The sequence below is a fragment of the Equus quagga genome, chromosome 13 (assembly GCF_021613505.1).
Source record: "Equus quagga isolate Etosha38 chromosome 13, UCLA_HA_Equagga_1.0, whole genome shotgun sequence".
NCBI lineage: Eukaryota > Metazoa > Chordata > Mammalia > Perissodactyla > Equidae > Equus > Equus quagga.
The window spans coordinates 95,951,731-95,970,342 of record NC_060279.1 but is presented as its reverse complement, the minus strand read 5'-3'; the positions used below and the strand labels follow the sequence as shown (position 1 = coordinate 95,970,342).

General features: G+C 44.2%; 1 protein-coding gene across 1 annotated transcript; it reads left to right on the top strand.

Annotated features, from left to right (window-relative positions):
* Positions 1–5,065: 5,065 nt before the first annotated feature.
* LOC124250376 (carcinoembryonic antigen-related cell adhesion molecule 1-like) lies at positions 5,066–10,779 on the top strand. The gene is made up of 3 exons (XM_046682176.1): positions 5,066–5,129; positions 6,060–6,422; positions 10,724–10,779. Exons 1-3 carry the CDS (start codon positions 5,066–5,068, stop codon positions 10,777–10,779), a joined length of 483 nt encoding a protein of 160 aa, XP_046538132.1.
* The last annotated feature ends 7,833 nt before the right edge of the window (positions 10,780–18,612 follow it).

The window sequence follows — 18,612 nt, the reverse complement described above, 5'->3', positions numbered from 1 at the left end:
CCATATGAACTTATGTTAGTGGGTGTGATAGAACCTAGGTCATGATGAGGAGTTCTGGCTCCCTGGTCACATTACATCCCATGTTCAGATGTTCCATCTCTCCTGAGGCCTAGGAGCAGATCAGAAGCTCTTTTTCTAATGTTGTAGAAGGCATGGTCTTGCTCAGAACCCTAGGAGTCTGCATGGAATTCTCTAATTAGATCCTGCCAGAGGCTCTACAAAGCACCTTTCATCCTTCTAACATGGGTTGGATTGAGGTATGTTTGAAGGAAGTTGTCCTTTCCTCTGGAGGGTGTGTCCAGCATGCCAGACTATTGGAGTCCAAAAACTTTTGTAGTTGTAGCAGGTCAATGAATGGTCACAGATGTGGATAGTCCTACCGCCCTTGGAACTCTCACACTTGGCTTAAATTGGTGACTACCAGAGCTGATCCTGTCACTGATGTCATTGTCAACACTGACAATGACAACACTGATTGTCTTCTATCAACAATATCAGCAGACATCTACTTCCACTCTTTGGAGCACGTGTCGTACTAAAGCATAAAGAATACTTGCTATTTCTTGTTCATGATTAGCAGGAGATCTTCTAGTTCTCATCATTCAGTATGATATTTTCTGTGGGTTTGTAGGCTTTTTATGGTTTGAGTTGACTTGGAATTGACTTGGAGGATGAATTCATCCGTTTTCTCTGCTAGCCAGGGCTGGCTTTCTGGGTTCACAATGTATGCAATGAGTGCAATGACTTAGAATGGCCTGGTGTACGTTTAATGCTCCACTTTCACCATCTTGACATTCTTCATGATTTTGAACAAATAGCCCTGATTTTCACTTTACACGGAGTCATGCAGTTTATGTAGCAAGTGACCATGGGTGCATGGAACCCCTTCAGAAAAAAAAGGTTTGACCCTATTTGTAGGTGCACTTCCACATTTGGCCATGAGAGGCTGGCACCACCACAGGATAAACTGGAGGGTTGTGAAGAGAGATGAGGAGGAATTTGGCTTTTTCTACTCTTGTTGTGTCATTATATGTCCCTAGCTGTCCCTGCGCCCACTCCCAGATCTTTAACACGTAGAGGGAAGGTTCTCCAGGCATGAAGGGCTGCAGAGATTCATATTCTGGACTCCACATCCAATGGGGGACAAAAGAAATCACATAGTGATTTGAATAGCATTAAACAGGATTATATAGAAGTAATGTCCACACTGACTGTTGGTCTTAGGGAAACACTGAAGCGATGGCGATGGAAAGGAGGTGTCTTATGATAATGGGGAAGAAAGGAGTTGAGTCCTTATCTTCCAAGAGCAAAGATCTTAGATACTGCCTGGAAGTGAAAATCAGTAAGTAGCCCCAGAGCATGTTGTTCAGAGATGACCTTGGTTCCACCCAGAGGAGCTGCTGCTGTTTGGGGCAGATTTCCTCATTGTGGTCCAGACAGGAGAAGCCAAACCTTCCTGTGATCACTCTGAACAGAACATTCAGAGACCCTGGAGTTATCATGGCCAAGTCCAGTGTTGTCACAAATACAAGAAAGAGAACATCCAACAGGTGGGAGACAGGACTGGTTTTGCTCACAGTGTGAATATCAGGAACAGAATAACAATTTCATTATTCCAGCTACAGTGGGCTGTGTGACAAGTTAGACTATTCTTGGGTTTGAAGGTCATCCCCTTCAAAAATATATGCCCCCTCTGGGCAAGCCTCACACACCTGATTAAGAGTCTTCCAGGAAGCTGTAACATCCTAGGTCTTTGTCAATATGACATATGATGAGGACTGACTTTTTCCTCTCTGTTTGTTTTTTTGACATCAGGGGCATGGGATTAAAAAAATCATAATCTTCAAATCATGACCCATCACCAGTCCATAAATGACCTGTCTTCCTTTTTTAGAGAACTGTTACTTATTTAAATTTATTCTTATTTCTTTCTTATATATTAGGAAGCAGATTCAAGTGGCAGTTTCTAGAAAGATCCTCAAAATCAGGACTGGAGATTCACCTTGCTAAAGAAGCTCTCTCTACTTCCTGGAAGAAAAAACTGGGAAATCAAGATGGTGTGCTGGTCTTGGGCCACAGCACCATTGCAGTTTATCAGTAGAGACAAGCTTCAGACTGACTGGCTCTATGGCCCTGAGAGCTAGGATAGGCTCCAGCTGCATTTCGCAAGAACCACTTCATTCTTCCACATCTCACGTATGTGAATCTTTGGTCAGAGATTCCAGGAATTTCTCAGGCTTTCACATATTTTTCAAGGGTTTAGAAGGATAATTAGTTGAGCCAATCTGGAATTTCAATCCTGGATGTGATGGGTCACCTCCAATGTTACATGTCCACAACCAAGACCTTTATTCCTATACCTCCCAACCCGATCCTCCAAGAGTCCTCATTTTTGGAGTGAAGGTCAACTGCATCCTGGTATAATGGGTGAGGCAAACCACACAAGAGAAGCCTGTTACTACTCTGTGACACCTGGGTGTCAGAGCACACTCAATGTAGGCACAAGGACACTTGAATCATCATGAGAGGAGGCCAAGTGCCTGTGGCTGGTCCTTTACCCTTGGCAGAGTCACAAGGGAGGACAGAGGCCTCCTGACAGTGGGAGGTTGGATCACCACTTGTCCCAGAGAATCACACCCTCTCCCTATCTCTACCTTTCGAGTGACTTCTCCATAGCCTGTGTCCTTCCCCTTCTCACAGAGACTGGAATTGACACAAAATGTGGATTCTCCACCCCAGGTAAAGTTACTACCAGGGAAGTAAGAGCCCAATCCTGATCACAAAGGAAGTCATGGGTGAGTCCCTGTCCCCAGGGTCCCTGGTCTGTAGGGACACATGGCTGTGGTCCCCTGAAGACATCTCACCAGCCCAAACTATATAACTTAACAAGGTAATTTGCCACCCAGAAGAGGATAGGCACTGCGAGACACGTCTCTTTCCACCTCTGAGGGGCTGAGGGTCGCACAGGGGCCTCCCCTCCTATAACAGAGGAACCCATGGAATTCATTGCTGGGTCTTCACATGGAGCTTCTCCAGGCCCTGGCCTCTGTGGGGAGAGCTAGAGAAGACTAAAGGCAGGGAAGAAATGACCCAGATGCAATGTCCCAGGCCTTGAGACTACCCAGGGTGCCTTGAGACCTCAAGACATAACTCACTGGGTACTTCGTTTGAAACTTCAGCATCAAAGAGCTCCTCCCAAGGCAGCACATACACTAATTCGTACAGGACACTGGAGCGGGAGTCCACTGGACAATGCCTGTCCTCCTCCTGAGCTCATCCTGCATTGGGATAGAGTCGGGCAGCCTGGAAACCTGCAGTGACCAGGAGAAAGGCTGATGGGACCCTGCAGTCTGGAGGTCAGAGCCCACCTCGGTCCAGGGCTCAGGGCCAGCTCACACCCTCTGGAGCCAGGTCAGCATCCCTGATGCAGCCCCTGACATGGGCTCATGCCTGCTCATGGCCTCCAGGGGGTGAAATTGGGACACACGGACAATTAGCAGGAAATTAACACCTGAATGTTTCTTTCGCTCAGGAGGTAGAGAAGGAAACTGATTTTCCTTCCTTGATTCACCAGATCCTTCTGGGCCCATCATATGTGTCTGCTCTGTTCTTCCTGCCCCTTCTGAGGCCATCAGAGCACCCGGCTTTGACAGCGGTCCCTGTAGAGCTCTCTACTCCCTGCCTGTTTTATGCTTGGGGAAGGCAGGTGACCACAGGAATGTCAGCCAAGCAGAGGCCCCCAGGAAAGTCTAGAAGCACAGGAACAGGCTGTAAACCACAGTTCAGCCAACACACACAGAGCGGGCCTCCCTAAAACAGTCTCCGTAGGACCAGGAAGCCCACAACCACCTGCCCTCCCACCACCATGGTCCTCTTGACCAGGACATGCAGGAAAGCTTCCCCTTCACATCCAGTACTGCAGTTCCTTCTGGGAAACCTATACTGGGCATTTTTCACTAAGCAGAGGCCATGCTGGTGACACCAGAGATGGAAGGTCATTCCCCTCGCCAGTCATTGCTCAGCTTGACCTTTCCTCACCCCCAGTCATCTCTGTGATCTTCCTGCTGAGAGTAAATACAAGCTTCCCAGAGTATTTGAGGACACTGCAAAGACCCTGGTACCCAGCTAGGTTTCTTTGTCACAAACAGAAGTAATTCCCTAGGTTTGGGGAATCCTCGGTGTCTGTGAGTGAAGTGCTGACAGACCTAAGGACAGGACACAGCAGTGGCCAATGCTGGGGGGAAGACAGGTCATCTTCTCAGGGGACAGAGTTTCCCACCACCCTTGCTATTGAAAATGTGCTCCACAGGCCAGTGTGATCAGCATCACCTGAGAGCTTATTAGATGTAAACTCTCGGGTTAACTCCACACCTGCCTGCTAAGAATCTGCATTGTGTTAGATAATTGTGACTCTGAACAGGAGAAGGGGACAGACTGTCCTACCCCCCTGAAGTTGAATACCCACAAACATGGACAGCTGCTAAAGTAGCATTTCTAAGGTGTCACCTGGACAATCACAATCTTTATCAAGTTCCTCAGGTGATTCCAATGCATAATGGGGGTGACACCCCTCGACCAAGAGTTCCTGCTGTAGCCTCTGAGCTCCACCTCTTAAGGGAAAAGGAAGAAGGGGATGAGAGAGAGGAAGAGTGACTATGAGTCCTGACCTGATGCTATGGAGACAGCCCAGGACATGATGCCCTAGATTTGTGCTTGTCCAAACAAGGATGTGTGTTTTTGTGGTGTGGTGGGGATGGTGGTTTGGAAAATCCCTGTTGAAGAAGGCATAGGAGTCAGCAGTTCCCAGGAAACAGGAATACAGATAGAAGGGCAAGAGAAACAGGGGACAAGGGAAGCAGGAATGAGGGGACGGAGTAGGAGTGTCCTGGGAAGAGACTCCACCCCTGCCCTCATGACCTGGCAAAGCACTCCTGCCCCAAAAGGAGGCACAGTACAGAGGGAGGAGGCACAGCAGAGCGGATGCCGGTGGGCAGCAGTACTTCTGAGCTTCTCTGGAGCCCAAGCTCTTCACACAAAGGGAGGAACAGAGCAGGCAGCAGACACCATGCAATCCCTCTCAGCCCCTGCCCATAGACAGAATGTCCCCTGGCAAGGGCTCTTGCTGGCAGGTAAGAGGGGATTATTCCCTGAGAGTGGTATGGAGATGGGAGGACAGAGACTGTTGGGTTCTCCTAAGTGGAACAAGGCTTGGAGAGGGGCTAGAAGAGTTCTGTTTGGACATGATGGGAGAGGACACAGGAGCAGAGTAAGATTGTGCGGGGGGGGGGGGGGGGGGGGGGGGGGGGGATTCAGCAACAGATCAATTTCATGATCTGGAAGTGGTGAGGGGCAGGAATATCTCAATTACTCTACCGTTCTAAGTTAGTTATTACAGACCAATAATTTTTGAAAATTGATGGTAATAATTTATTTGAGGATGACACCATTAAATACTTAACTAGGCTCACTAAACACTGTCCTTCCCTACTACCCTTAGAAATAGGCAAATTAATACCAGGATGTTGAGGGCCCTGGGAACACTTATTCATTCATCCACAGGGATTTGCAGTCTTTTCTTGGCATGAGGGGAACAACAAGATCAGACAAGTCCCTGCCTTCAGGAGCTCACATTCTTTGGGGATGAGGAGAGATAATCGAGAGATCTAGAATGTGATGTCAGGGACTGACAATGTCATGAAGGGAAGAGAGCAGGGAAAGGTGAGAAAGTGAAGATGGAGGATCTTCAGAACAGATGGTCAGGGAAGGCATCTCCCAAGGACACCCCTGAAAGCAAGCAGGGTGCTGAGGGCAGTGAAGGAGTGAGCCAGGCAGACATCTGGGTAAGAGTATTGGGAACAGAGGAAATAAGTTCACAGGGGCTGAAGTAATGGTGCACACTGGTGAACTTGACCAGTAGACACACACACACACACACACACACACACACACACACACTCCGAGTCTAAGAGAAGAAGAAACGTCCTCAGGACACAGGGCTTCATCTTTCCATCCCAATAAATAAATCAAAATATTGATTGATCTCTCTCTCTTCCTCCTAGTCTCAATCTTAACCTTCTGGAACTCGCTCACCACTGCCAAAGTCACTATTGTATCGGTGCCGCCCGAAGTTACTCCAGGAGAGAATGTTACTCTAGTTGTCCAAAATCTACCTAGGAATGTTATAGGCTATACCTGGTACAAAGGCTATGGACCAGCTCGCAAACAAAAAATTGCATATTATGATACAAACAGAAAAGTAATGACCCCAGGGCCTGCATTCACTGGTCGAGAGACAGTATACCCCAATGGATCCATGCTGTTTCAGAAAGTCACCGTGGAGTACACAGGAAACTACACGGTGTTTGTCATAAAGAGACGTCTGCGATATGAAGTAGCAATTGGACAGCTCCACGTATACTGGAGTGAGTGACTCCTCTCTGATCTCTGGGTGTTGGATGGGGTGAATTCTACTTCACACAGAGAACTTACTGGCCTGGACTGTGCCTAAATACCCCTCTGCATTATGTCCCATGTTGGGATTTGAGCATTTAGTGCAGGACACAAACAGGGGAGATGAACTTCAAAAGACGGGAATTCATTTTTGGGAATCAGACTGTTCAAACTTTCCCTGTGGAGATAAGGACCAGTCTGATGGGAATAACCCAGCAGAAGGAGATCAGTCTTGGTCCAGCCCTCTGGCTCTTCCCTGAGACCATCACACTGAGAAAGATCCTGCAGGGCTTGAGGATCCCTGGGATCCTCACAGAGAAGTCCAGCCACGGACAACTCTACCCAGAGCCCTGTCCCAGGTTCCCGACTCCAGTGACTCTGGGGAGCCTGCGACAGGGTTGGATTTTGGTATCCTGGGCAGGGCCGACTGGGAGCAATGATTTCCTGGCAGCCTGACTTCCAAAGCCCCTGAGCTTGTTACCATCCAGGTCACAGCCCCGAGAGCCACATTTAAGCAGGAGCAGCGCCTGAACCTTGACCTGAGATTCAGCATGGAGAGCACAGAGGGACAAGGCCCCCAGGTCATTAGCCAACTGCCTTGGGGAATTTAGGACACTACAAGGAAGAGTCAGTGTCCCCAGGGGAAGAACAGAGCTGGGAAGATGCTGCTGGCAGCTCCTTATTTGCCAGGAATCAGGATTAGTAGCACTGTCTCTCGGAATCAAACAATAACGGATGCCATTTATTTGGGCAGCTCCTCTCTAGGAAGATTTAGTTTAGCTCCTGAGATGTTTTTAAGGTTAATTCATTGACCGCCTGGTAGTCAAACCTTTATTCTACTTCATTGAGGGGAAAGTGAGGTACAGGGAGATAAAAGTAAGTGAAACAGGGTCATACAGATCAGGAGTCACATGGGGTCTTTGTACAGCCACAGCACCGTCCTCTCCTCCACTGGGGGATGTTATTAGGTGTCTGTGGACCCCGAGACCAGCTGTGGGTTCAGATCCTTCCTTTTTAGGTGGCTCTAGCTCAGAGGGAGAGATTCTGGTCTGGGGAGTGACAGCAAGTAGAAATTTAATCCAAGTTCAGTCTAGAACCAAATTACCTAATCAAGAATCAGAGCCAGTGCAGGGAATGCCCAGGCCGCCCCCTCAGGTGTCTGGTCCAAGCTCCCTGCACTGGACTTGAAATCACTTATTTGTTTCCTGATGTGTTGGGGTCACTCCCACTGGACGATAAGGAAAGGACTTTGTAGTCTCATTCTCTGCTCTACATCTGCAGCCAGCCCGGGGCCCAGATGTAACTAATTCTCAATTGCTTTCGATGAAGGGTGAAGGAATAAATGGTAAATGAAGGAAAGAATAATCTAAATTTTCTGCAGAGACTGGAATCTGGATGCAGAGTCCTTGGACTTTTGTCCACAGAGGATAGATTCTCTCACCTTGCAAGGGCTGAGGCCTATGTCTCAGATCTTTTACTGCTGTCTAGAGAAAGATTCCTTCCCGCAGTTGGGCTGAGAGCCCAGGGTATTAATCATAACTTTCACATATGCAAGAATTTTAACTTCTGCTCAAATTTCTATCTCATAACCAATAAACACAGAGGGTTCGTGAGGGCCAGATCTGCAGGAAGTTCAGAGACAGAAGAGACATTAAAGACCACGGGCAGAGATCAGGTTCTGCTGCCAAAGCCAGGTAGCATCTGACTGTCCCCTCATTCTTTTCTGGAGCATTTTTTTTGATTCTCTGTATTATTTATTGGGTCACTGCCTCATGGTAGTTACAGTCACCTGGGAAGATCTGATCAACATCCTTGCCTCAAGTCCTGAATACTCACCTGACTGCTTTACTTGCTCCTGGTCCTATGTGTTATTTACTCTCAAACCACAGAGCCACCCTTATCTATCTCTAGGAGAACCTTGAATATGGTGCCTCCAAGAAAACACACCTCACTGGGTGAAGGAGAAGTGTGTAGTGGGAAGGAATCATCCTTGGTTGGTCAGGCAATCAGCTGGTCAGTGAAGAACCAGGAGAGGAACAGAGGGTGGTATTGGGTGGCCGATTGTCTCTGATTCTACTCTTTTGTCTTTTCAAAACCAAACCCTGCTAACATATTGACACGTGAGAAATCTGTGCTTTCTCCCAGACATAGAGCAGGTGGCCTTACATTCTCTGAGAGCTCAGATCCTCAGGCATTTTTTGTGAGGTCCACAAACGTGCCTTATTCTTTGAAGGACTCAGGTTGGCTGAGTGGTGAGAGATGCCAACTCTCATTTGCTGATATTTCAGTAACATCATTTGGTTTTCTTGTTGTTGTTGTGTTTAGCAGTTTTTTTCTATACTCTGGATATTGACCCCTTATTGATATATAAGTAGCTAATTATTTTCTCCCATTGCATAGGACACTTTTACTGTGTTGATTGTGTCTTTTAATGAACTGAAGGCTTTCATTCTGACAAAGTCCAATTTATCTAGTTTTCTCTTTTGTTTCTTATGTTCTCAGTATCATATTAAAGAAATCACTGCCAAATCCAATGTCAGGAAGCTTTCTCCCTATATTTTCTTCTCAGAGTTTTATAGTTTTAGGTATCATTTTAGGGTTTGATCCATTTTGAGTTCAGTTTCGTATATGGTGTAAGGCAGCAGTCCAATCTCCTTCTTCTGCTTGTGGAGATCCAAGTTTCTAAACTGTTTGTTGAAAAGACTGTTCTTTCTGCATTGGATGTTCTTGGCATCTTGCTCAAAATCACTCGATCACATGATAGAGGATTTCTTTCTGGATCTCTGTTGTATTTGAGACCCTATATGTCTGTCTTAATGTCACTGCCACCCTATTTGATTCTTTAGCTCTCTGGAAAGTTTTGAAGTCAGGAAGTGTGAGTCCTCCAATTTTGTTCTCCTTTATAAAGATTGTTTTAACTATTTGGGTCCCCTTGTATTTGAGGTTAGATTTTCTATTACTGCAAAGATTTCATTTGATTTTTGATAAGGATTATATGAAATATGTATATAGTTTGGTGTATATTGCCATCTTAACAATATTAATCCTTCCCTTCCATGAACATGGATGTCTTTCCATTATTTGTGTCTTCTTTAAGTTCTTTCAGAACGTTTGGTAGTTCTCAGTGTGCACATCTTTCACCTCCTTGGATAAGTTTATTCCTAAGTATTTCATAGGTTTTGATGCTATTTCAAGTTAAACTGTTTTCTTCATTTCTTTTTTGGATTGTTCATTGTTATTGCATATAAATGTAATGATTTTGAATGTTGATTTTGTTTCCTGCAACTTTGCTGAATTTGCATATTAGTTCAACAGTTTTTTTGTGTGTATATGTGTGTCATTTTTAGGGTTTTCTACATATAAGATTATGTCTTCTGGTATATAGATCATTTCCCTCCTCCTTTCCAATTTTGATGCCTTTTATTTCTTCTTCTTGCCTCATTGTTGTGGCTAGGACTCCTACACTATGTTGAATGAGTGGTGAAAGTAGCATCCTTTTCTTGTTCATGATCTGAGGGGAAACACTTCTGTGTTTCACCTTTGAGTATGATGTTAGCTGTAGACTTTTTACTTATGACTGTTGTCATCTTGAGTAGTTTCCATCTCTTCCTAACAGTCCTTGTCTTTTCTTAAAACCCTAACCACTGCTCTCTAGAATGCTTCTTCACTGTGGTTCACTTCACAGGCCAGGAATTAGAAGCCCTCCTCAGAGTGACAAATCCTTTCGATTAGAAGCTCTCCTGGTCCTAAGGTTGTGAAGATTGGGCAGGGCCATCCTCATTCCCTAATAAATTATTTAACAATAAGGAAATGCCTTCTAACTTTATGCAACATTCTTTTGGACCCAGAGGTTGACACACCTGGCAAGATTGCCTACTCCAATACACACAGAAGGGTACATAGGGGGTGTGGCCTGATCTCTTCTGAACTCAAAGAAATTCATTGGAAAAATCAATCAAATTTCATGAGAGAAAAATTCGTCCTGGTCATGATGTCATAGGATCCATTGGAAGAGAATAGGTTCCTGGTGCTGATACTACAGAGATGTCCAGGGGGACCGATCACAGTCATCCTGTGATGATATAGGAATCAAAAGGGGAGATGGTGCCACCTTCTTACAGATCATCACTTGAACAAAGGCACTCATCCTTCTGCAGGGGTCAGGGCCATCCTTTGGGTCACCTGTACAGAGTGGCTGAGATCTCTGAGGAAAGAGCATTGCCCCATGCCCCAGGCCCACTCTCTGTAACTCATCTCTTCTGTTTCTCCACAGAGCCTGTGTCAAAGCCCTCCATTAGAGTCACCATAATACATAAAAATACCAGATAAGAAGCTTGTTGTTCTGACCAGCTGCACAAATGACTCTGAGATCTCCATCCTTGGTTCTTCCATGACCAGAGTCTGCAGCTCACAGAAAGGAAGACACTATCCAAGGACAATAGAACCATCACCATACACCCCATTGGGAGGGAGGATGCCAAGCTTATCAGTGTGATGTCTGCAACCCAGTCAGCTCCAGCCAAAGTGACCTCCTCATGCTGCATGTGAAATATGTGTCTGACCTTCTGACTCTCTTACCCTCCTCTAGCTTATTAAACTCTGAAAAGATTTTTTTCTTACCTGTAAGATGATGATTCTGAGGCACTTCTCAGTAGAGTTGTTGTAATAGTCAATTATGAAGGTGGAAATTCCTTAGAAGACTTGCATTCAATCAATAAATGCTCAACAATCTTAACTGACTTTGTCATTATGTTGGCTTGAGGTCACTTTCCACTCCAGATCCTAGGTCCTCTTGGTCTGAGTTACACCATCTCCACAGTGGAATGTCAGGCAGTGCTTGTGCCTGTGGGAGCCCATAATAAGCTCTCAGGAATCACAGCTCTATCCCTCCACCAGGGGAGGTAAGGATGGCATCTGGATGATGTTATTGAGCACATGATTGGACAGGGGATATCCATGTGGGTATCAATACTGATCTTTTTCTCCCCATCTGATTCCTCTCAAAGTATTCCTAACGTCTTCCTGAGTATCCTTATTTTCATGGCAATAGCGTTATTTGTGTAAGTACAGTATGACTCTGTCCTCCTTGTTACTAGGATATCATTGGAAAAATTCCTAGTAGAATCTCTGCTCTGACTCAAATGTCCTAGTAGAAAATGATGCCCATGTGATCAGATATGACCCACACTTTAATGAGCAAGGTTCACGTGATGGGTGTTTTGGGGATCTGGAGAAGAGAAGACATCACTCAAAGCTATAGAGACTGCAGGTGAGTTCTGATGTCTAAGGTTCTTAATATCAAGAAGCTGTTAAAAGTGCCGTCTGAGGTTCCTTAGGAAATACTGCATCAGAGGAAACTATGTGGTGAGTGTGCAACTCCATAACACCTGTGCAATTAATCAGGGCAAATGGAGTAAGAGCAGCCTTGCTTTATGATCAAGAACACTCTTCTTTGAGGTGATCCTGGTTCATGATTTAGGATTAAGAGCATGTAGTGGGGCCATATAGGGAGGCTCCTTTTGGAGCGCTCCAGGATAACATGAGGATTCTGAGTGCAGGGCAGACATATATGTTGAAGGAGTAACAACTGGAGCTGTTGCAGGAAAGTTGGGGTGCCGTCCTTCCAGATATGGAGGGACATGAGGGGTGAGACATAGGATTGAGGGGAAAGAAGAATACTCTTGGAGACTCTGATTAGTGCACTTACACAGAACAAGATGGAGTGCCATATGCACAGTCTGAAGGGACATGGGACAGAGGACAAGTGGGAGAGGGAAATGAGCATCCAGTGGAGTCTAGGAGTCTGGAGAGTAATTAAGGATTGGACAACAGTGGACACCATGGATGCAGAAGACTTGAGATGAGGGCATTTAGGAAATGAAGTGGAAAGTGAGATTGTGCAGCGGTAGTCAGACTAGAAAAGGGATCTGGGATGAAGCCTGGGGGAAAGTGTGGAAGACAAGGCAGGGGTGACAGTGGGGAGCAAATTCAGGGCCAGCCTTTTCCAGTCTCTGGTTCTGACCAGGTGAGTCATATTCAGGTTGCTCTTAAAGGCTGGGAGCACTTAGAAAAGCCAGATGCCACCCTTGTCCCCTGAGCCCACTTCAGTTGAGTCAACAAGTGAGCCATGTCCCCAGGGGATTTTTGTGTGAGTGAGTAAGCATGAATAGGAGCCTGGGGACACCCAGGGGAGGGCATATTTGGGGGTGATGTTTGAGGTGAGAATGAAGTTGGAATGTATGCAGTCTTTTCCTTCTTTGCTGACTAGTCAGACTGACCTTCACTCTAGTGCATAGATGAGAACTATGTCACAGTTGTCAGTGAAGAGTGGTCGGTGCCATGAAGGTATAGGTACCTGTCCATTTTTGATACATCTTCTCTCCCCACCTGGCTTTATGTCGGTGGGTGTGATAGAACCCAGATCATGATGAGGAGTTCTGGCTCCCTGGTCACATTCTTCACATGTTCTGACACTCTAACTCTTCCAAGACCTAGGAGGAGGTCAGGAGATGTTTTTCTATTGCTTCAGAAGGCATGGAATTGTTCCAAAACTCTAGGAGTCTGCATAGAATTCTCACCTAAGGTCCCGCCAGAGGCTCCACAAGCACCTTTCACCCTTCTAATGTGTGCTGGATGGAGGTAAATGTGCAAGAACTTGTCCTGTTCCCCAGAGGGTTGTCCAGCATGCCAGAGACTATTGGAACCTAAAACCTTCCTAGTTGTAGCAGATCAATGAATGGTCACACATGTGTGTACCCTTACAGCCCATGGAACTCTCTCACACTTGACCCTATTTCTGATGTCATGGTCAACACTGATGTCATTTTCTTTGTCATCAATTTCCTTTGGCATCCACTTCTACCCTTTGGTGCATATCTGTCTTACTAAGGCATTCAGAATATTTGCCATTTCTTGTTTGTCATTAGCAGGAAAGCTTCTAGTTTTCACCATTAAGCATGATATGATTTGTAGGTCTGCAGGGTTTTTATGAGTTGAGTTGATATGGAATTGACTTGGAGGATGAACACATTTGCTTTGCTAGGTAGGGCTGGCTTCATGGGCTCTGTGTACATACACTCTACTCAGTGATGTATACTATCAATGAGTAGGTCCTATGGTAGGTTTAATGCTCTGCTTTTGTCATCTTGACACTTTTCATTATTTTTGGACAAGGAGCCATGATTTTGAATTTATACTGAGTCCTACAATTTATGTATCTGATTCTGACCCTGGGGGTGACAATGGGTGGATGGGCTCCCTTGGGAAAACAGTTTGATCCTATTGGGATGGGCACTTTGAGGTTTGGCCGCCAGAGAGTGGCACCTTCACAAAGTAACCTGGAAGGCTGTGAAGAGAGATGTGGAGTTTGTTTTTTTATACTCTATTTATGTCATTATGTGTCTCTAACTGCCCACAGCCACCCCTCACATCCGTAGCTCATAGAGGAAATGTACTCCATGCCTGACGTACTTCAGAGATTCTAATTTTGGACTCCCCATCCAAGGCTGAAATGAAGAAATCACACTTAGTTGGCTCAAATACGAATAGCATTAAAGAGACATCATAAAGTCCACACTGAGTTTTGGTGTTAGGAAAAAATGGGAGAGACGAGAGTGGGAAAGGAGTCTGTTATGGTAATGATGGAAGAAAGTAGCTGAATCCTCGTCTTTCAAGAGGGAAGACCTTAGATAATGCCTGAAAGTGAAAAATCAGCAAGTAGCCTCAGAGCATGTTACTCAAAGATGACTTTAGTTCCATCCAGAGGAGCTGCTGCTGTTTGGCACACATCTCAGTTTGGCCCAGACAGGAGAAGCCAGGACCTTCCTGCAATCACTCTGAACAGAACACACAGAGACACTGGGCTTATCACGGCCAAGTCCAGTGTTGTCACAAATCAAAGAAAGAGAGCATCCAATAAGAGGGAGGCAGGACTTGTTTTGCTCACAGTATGAATATCAGAAAAGAATCATAATTTCATCTTTCTGGCTACAATTCACTGTACTACCAGTATTAATCTCCTTGGGGCTATAGGTCATTCACATCAGAACCATATGCCCCTCTGGGAAAGCCTTACACACTTGATTAAGATCCTTCCTGGTTGCCCAACCATCTTAGGTTTTTGTCCATATGACATAATGGGGACTCATTTTTTTTCTCTGTTTGCTTTTTTGACATCAGGAGCATAGAATTGAAAAATCATAATCCTTTGCTCACAATCCAGTATCACCACCTGTCCACTCATGACCTGCCTCCCTTTTTTAGAGAGGTATTCATTATTTATCTTAATTTTATTTTGACTTATATATTTGGAAACTCTAGTTGCAGCTTCCAGAAGATCTCCGAGGGCAGGATTGGAGGTTCAGCTCACTACGGGAGCTCTCTGTACTTCCTGGATGAAAAACCTGGGAAATCAAGACACTGTGCTGGTGCCACAGCACCTCTGCACCCTCTTGGTAGAGACAAGCTAGAGGCTAACTGGCTGTACATCCCTGAGTGCCAGGATAGCCTCCAAGTGCATCTCACAAGAACCGCTTTCCTGTTCCAAACATGAATCTGCTGTGAGAGATTCTGGGAACTTCTTTCCTCAACCTCCCAGGCATTCAGGAATGTGGAGAGATAGGAACCCTTGTGTATTGTTGATGGGAATGTAAAATGGTACAGCTCCTGTGGAAAATAATACAATTGTTTCTCAAAAAATTAAACATCGGAAATATGATATGGCCCAGAAATTGCACTTCTGGGTATATATACTGGATAGTTTTGAGAGCAGGAACTCAAAGAGTTGTTTGTAAACCCATATTCATGGCAGCATCATTCACAATATCTAAAATGTAAAAGCAACTCAAGTGTCCCTCGATGGATGACTGGATAGGCCAAAGGTGGTAGGTCCATTCAATGGAATATTATTCAGCCTTAAAATGGATAATAATTCTGCAATATGCTACAATGTGAATTAACCTTGAGGACATTAGGCTAAGTGAAATAATCCAGTCACAAAAAGACAAATACTGTATGATTCCACTTATATGAGGTACTTAGTCAAAATCATAGAGATAAAAAGTGTAATAGTGGGGGGATGGGGGAGGGGAGGATGAGGAGGAGTTGTCACCTGTTAAGGCAGGAAGTTCTCAAAAGCCCAAAAATCCTTAATCTCAAATTTCCCCTTTGAAAAAACTTTATTTAGGGGCCAACCTGGTGGCATAGTGCATAAATTTGGCACACTCCACTTCGGCTGCCCGAGTTCATGAGTTTAGTTCCTGGGAGCAGACCTACACCACTCATCAAACCATGCTGTGGAGGTGCCCACATGTAAAATAGAGGGATTTAGGCACAGGTGTTTGCTCAGGGCCACTCTTCCTCAAGGGAAAAAATTCTGTATTTACTTATACTAAAAACACATAATGTTAAATTTACCATCATGAACCATTAACCAGTCTACAGATCAGTATTGTGTATGTATTCTTGTGCAACAAATCTCTCACTCTTTTTCACCTTGCAAAATTGAAAATCTATACCGAGTGAACAACTCTCCATTTCCTCCTCCTATCAGCCTCTGACAGCTACCATTCTTCTTTCTGTTTCTGTAAATGTGACTGCTTCAGATACCCCATGTAAGTGGAAATTTACGATATTGTCTTTCACAAGTGGCTTATTTCAGTCAGCATAAAGTCAAGGATGTCTTTCTTTTTAATGCTGAATAATATTTCATTGTATAGATAGACCACATGTTCTTTTTTCATTCCTCTGTCTACAGACATTTGGGTGGCTTCCATTTCTGGGCTTTTGTGGAAAATGCTGTAATGAAAATGAACGTGCAAATATCTCTTCCAATTCCTGCTTTCATTTTTTTTGCAAATGAAACTAGAGTGAGTTTGCTGGACCGTATGGTAAGTCTATTTCTATATAATTCTATATTTCCACCAACGGTGCTCAAGGGTTCCAATTTCTCTATATCCTTGCCAACACGAGATATCTTGTGTTTGTTTGTTTCTTTTTTTGGTACTGGCCATCCTAATGGGTATGAGGTAATATCCCGTGTTGTTTAGATTGGCACTTCTTTAGTGATTAGTGATGTTGAGCATCTTTTCATAAGCGTGATGTCCATTCATACATCTTCTTTGGGGAAATGCCTCTTCAAGTGTTTCAACTATTTTTCAATTGGGAACTTTTGTATTTTACTGCCATTGAATTGTAGACTTTCTTTATCTGTTTAGATATTAATCCCTTAATAGATATATGATTTGAAAATACCTTTTGCTACTCTTTGGGTTCCCTTTTCACTCAGTTGATTGTTTCTTTTGATGGCCAATGCATTTTAAGCTTGGTGTAGCCCTTTTTGTCTATTTTGCTTTTGTTTTCTGAGCTTTTGGGGCCATATCTAAGACATTATTGCCAAATCCATTTTCATGAGCTTTCTCCCTGTGTTTTCCTCTGTGATTGTTATAATTTTAGGTCTTAGTTTTATATCTTTAATATCTTCTGAGTTAATTTTTGTATATGATGTAAGTTAAGGGTCTGCCTTCATTCTTTTGCATTTGGATATCCAGTTGTCCCAAGAGCTTTTGTTAAAGAGACTGTTTTCTCCCCACTGAGTGGTCTGGGCAGTCTTATCAAAGACCATCTGATCATATACAGGAGGGTTTATTTCTTGGCTCTCTATTTCATTCCCTGGGTATATATGCCAGTCTTTATGCCAGGACTACACTATTCTTAAGGTAGCTTTTCAATGTGTTTTGAAATCAGGAAGTGCAGGACTCCCACTGTTCTACTTTTCAAGATATTTTGGCTCTTCAGGACCCCTTGAGATACCATATAAACCTGAGGATAATTTTTTCCTATTTCTATAAATATGCCATTGAGATTTTACATTGGACTGCATTTAATCTATAGATCACTTTTGGTAGTGTGTACATCTTAAAATCTTAAGTCTTCCCGTCTATGGGTCTATTGTTAATGGTGATGGATTTTCAAAGAAGCCATTGCTCTGGTCCTCTTTGTTGTAACCTCCTTGAACTCAACCTTTCAAGGGTTCACCCTCTTTTCCCATCATACTCTGAGATGAGCTGAGGTGAAGACAGGACAGGTGTTCCAAGACTTCAGATCTGGGGAGTATGTGAGGAGATTAAGCAGCTGAACCCTTTCCCTATTCTTTTCATTTTTTCTTTCTGATTTAGCTATCTGTAAATGCCATGAGAAACTCTCATTTTGTAATTCATGCTCTCTTTCTTTTGCCAACTGTAGCTCAACCGAAGTAATCTTGCCCAGTAGAAATAAGAAACTCCTTCAATAGAAGAGTAGACACCTGTTTTAATAATGCTGGTGACTGGTTCATTGGACATGTCACTAATTTGTGTGTCAGAAATATTCATAACCCATCAATGAAAAGTGTAGTCAAATTTTCCCTTAGAAATTTTAAAACTTTGTCTTTCATAAATTAAATAACTGAATATGTGGAAGACATAATGACCATTTCTGCTGCCATTAGCCCCAGAAATGACTTCAGACCTGGTGAGTCTGCCTCTTTATGAATCACACAGTGGCCTTGAGCTTGCCCCGCCCCCAGAGGAAGTGCTTCTGGTCAAGGAGCCAGTGCACTGTTGTCAGCATTATTTTCCTTCCAATGTCACCACTCTCCAACCAGATTGTCAGGAAGGAAACCTGATCATACAAATGTGCCTGAAGGTTCAAGCAATGGGATCCTCCTAAATGGCTGTGGCACTTGAGAATGAAAAACTGTGGGGACAAAATTTTACCACATACAGGTACACAGGACTGGAACAGGTTAGATATTTCAAGCTTCCCAAAATATGAAAAGACAGTCTATACTTCTTTTAATGCTGTAGTAGTTCTAATAATTGCCCCAAAGATATTTTGAGTTTTATCCCTGGAGCCTGTGGATGTTACATTCCCCTGCAAAAGGTACTTTGCCAATGTGATGAAATAGTAGATGGTGAGATGGAAAGATAATTCTCGATTATTGGGATGGTCCCTCCGTGTAACCTCCACTGTTGTGATGAGAGAGAGAAGCAGAGGGAGACTCAACTACAGAAGAAAAAGAGCAGATATGACCATGGGAGAAGAGGAGGGAAAGCATTTGGGATAGGGGATCATGACCCAAGAATGACAGCTTCCAGAACCTGGAAAAGACAAGAAAACAGATTC